Source organism: Mustela putorius, unplaced genomic scaffold (assembly GCF_011764305.1).
Source record: "Mustela putorius furo isolate JIRA1106 unplaced genomic scaffold, ASM1176430v1.1 tig00000238_pilon_pilon_pilon, whole genome shotgun sequence".
NCBI classification, from domain to species: Eukaryota; Metazoa; Chordata; class Mammalia; order Carnivora; family Mustelidae; genus Mustela; species Mustela putorius.
The window spans coordinates 637,737-640,209 of record NW_025421324.1 but is presented as its reverse complement, the minus strand read 5'-3'; the positions used below and the strand labels follow the sequence as shown (position 1 = coordinate 640,209).

The following is a 2,473-nucleotide window of genomic DNA, read 5'->3' as shown; positions in this document are numbered from 1 at the left end:
AACTATCACAATTACGTAATTCCAGAACACTTTCATCCCCACAAAATAAATGTTATCCTTTAGTAGTCATCGCCATTCCTCCACACTCAACATCCCCAGCCTCTGACAAACATTAATCTACTTTCTGTCTCTATGGATTTGCCTATTACACACGATTCCTATAAATAAAATTATACAATATATGATCTCTTAAGTCTGGCTTCTTTCAATTAACATAATGTTTTAAAGGTTCATTCACATTGTAGCATGTGTCAGTACTTCATTCCTTTTTTGTTTTGTTTTGTTTTTAACTTCATTCCTTTTTATTGTTGGGATAATATTCCAAAATATGGATATACCTCATTTTATTTGTTCATTCATCAGCTGATGCATGTTTGAGTTATTTCCATGACTGTAACTTTTAAATGTAAATTGCTTCCCTTAAAAACGATGTGTATAGTTCCACTTAGTCAGGAACTACCTCTCATATTTATTTTGTTTGCAACATTTTTATTTCTAGACAGTTTGAATTTTTGTTCACGTGTTAGCTAAAAAATGATATTTCCTAATGAGAGAGGGAAATTGGACTGCAACTTGGGTCTGTTGGTTTTCAAAACCTGTGCTCTTTTGTAATATGACATATCACATTCTTCAAGATTGTGTCATTTTTGGGACACATTCTTATCTAACCCAAACACCCTCTGGAAGCCTACTCTGAGTTCCTGGGCCCTAAGAGCATATACCATGGGGTTGAGAGCTGGAGGGATGACAATGTTGAGCACATTTAGAAGAACAGGGAAGATGGGAACTGCTTTTCCTGCCAGATGGGCTATAGACACTACGACAATGGTTGTGTAGAAGAAGAGGATTAGGATGAGATGAGAACTGCAGGTGCTCAGAGCCTTGACTATTGCCTCAGTGGAGTTCACCCTCAGCACAGAGCGAAAGATCAGAACATAGGAAATAAAGACTAGAACCATGTCACTTCCACCAAGGACCCATGCCAAAGCCAACTGATAAAACCTATTAATGGTAATATCATCACAGGCCAAACCAGTGACCCCTGGGTTGGAGCACATGCAGTGCTCAATTTCATTCCTGGAGCAGTAGTGTCTCTGGGCAGCCAGTATAGGCACTGGGATGGTCAACAGCACATTCCTAAGCACCATGAACACTGTGGCTTTTACCACAAAAGCTTCAGTAACTATGGAGGAGTACTGAAGTGGGTGGCAGATGGCTACATATCTATCCATAGCCATGCAGAGGAAGATGCCTGACTCCATGCTAATAAAACAGTGAACAGCATAAATTTGAGTAAAGCACTCAGGGAGGCTAATGGCCTTGACATCAAACCAGAAGATGGCCAGAATCTTGGGCATGATGGTAGTAGCCAAGCCAATGTCCACTATAGCCAGGATACTAAGGAACTGATACATGGGCTGATGCAGGTTATGCTCATGGTGAACAGTGATCACAATGAGAGTGTTGGCACCAAGAGCTAAGAAGTATATCAGAGCCAGTGGCAGAGAGAGCCAGTGCTGCCATTCGTGAATGCCTGGGAGCCCCATCAGAATGAAGTTAGACACTTGAAATCTTGAGCTGTTGGGTGCGTTCTGGGAGATATCCATATCTTGTGGAATCTGAATTGGTAGTGTCTGCCTGTAGATCCAGGGAAACAAAAAGGAAGCTTGGTTAAGTGTCCAGCTGAGATTCAGATTTAATTTAAAGATTTAAGATTCACTCATAGTCCCTTTCGTCAAGATAATAATACACCATGTCCCTTGTCTGTGGAAAATATTCAGAAGAGAGTAACAGAGATGGCCAACATGAGCCCTAAGAGGAAGATACAGAAGAAGCAAAGTCAGAGGGGAATCATTTACAGGCTTATGTCAATCAGTGGCATTTTTCTACCTGGAGCAAGAGGGTATAGACAAAGCGGGAGACAAAGTCATGAATATTTTGATTTCTCAGGAGTTAAACTAAGGACAGAATAGATACAGCCCTTCTTGGAGGTCCTCCAAGGAAGAACAAGAAATCAAACCAGGAATTATCATAACGGTTTTGTTTTGAATAGGGTTTAGATGTTTAAAAAAAAATCTTTTGAAAGAGGACTTTTTCAAATTTGAGGAAATTGAAGTTCACAGAAGTTAAGTGATTTATTTGAGGCTATAGTTTTAAATGATAAATGCACTGGAACTAAAAATCCTAGTATTCTGTATTTAGCTACTATGCAAATTTTGTTAAACTATTCCTGATGGCTTAGTAAAAATGGTTCTTTTAATGTATAACCCCTTTTCCCTTTTTGATTATAAAAGTTAAATTGAAAACATATTAAAACCTAATTTTTCAATTTATTGATTTTTAAATACAAGATACATAAGATGATTAAATTAGTAACAACTTTCCTAGCACTTCCAGATTTTAGTAGAACTTTTTCAAGAGCATTATTTTAAAAAGTGGATAATACCATGTATTTCCTTAAATGAATTTTAAC

General features: G+C 38.0%; 1 protein-coding gene across 1 annotated transcript; it reads right to left on the bottom strand.

Annotated features, from left to right (window-relative positions):
• Positions 1 to 641: 641 nt before the first annotated feature.
• On the bottom strand, positions 642 to 1,607 carry LOC101687719 (olfactory receptor 688). Its single transcript, XM_004781202.1, has one exon. The coding sequence runs from the start codon at positions 1,605 to 1,607 to the stop codon at positions 642 to 644; it is 966 nt and encodes a 321-aa protein (XP_004781259.1).
• Positions 1,608 to 2,473: the final 866 nt, after the last annotated feature.

Coding starts and splice junctions, on each gene's coding strand:
- LOC101687719 (XM_004781202.1), bottom strand. CDS start 1,607: ATGGATATCTCCCAGAACGCACCCAACAGCTCAAGATTTCAAGTGTCT.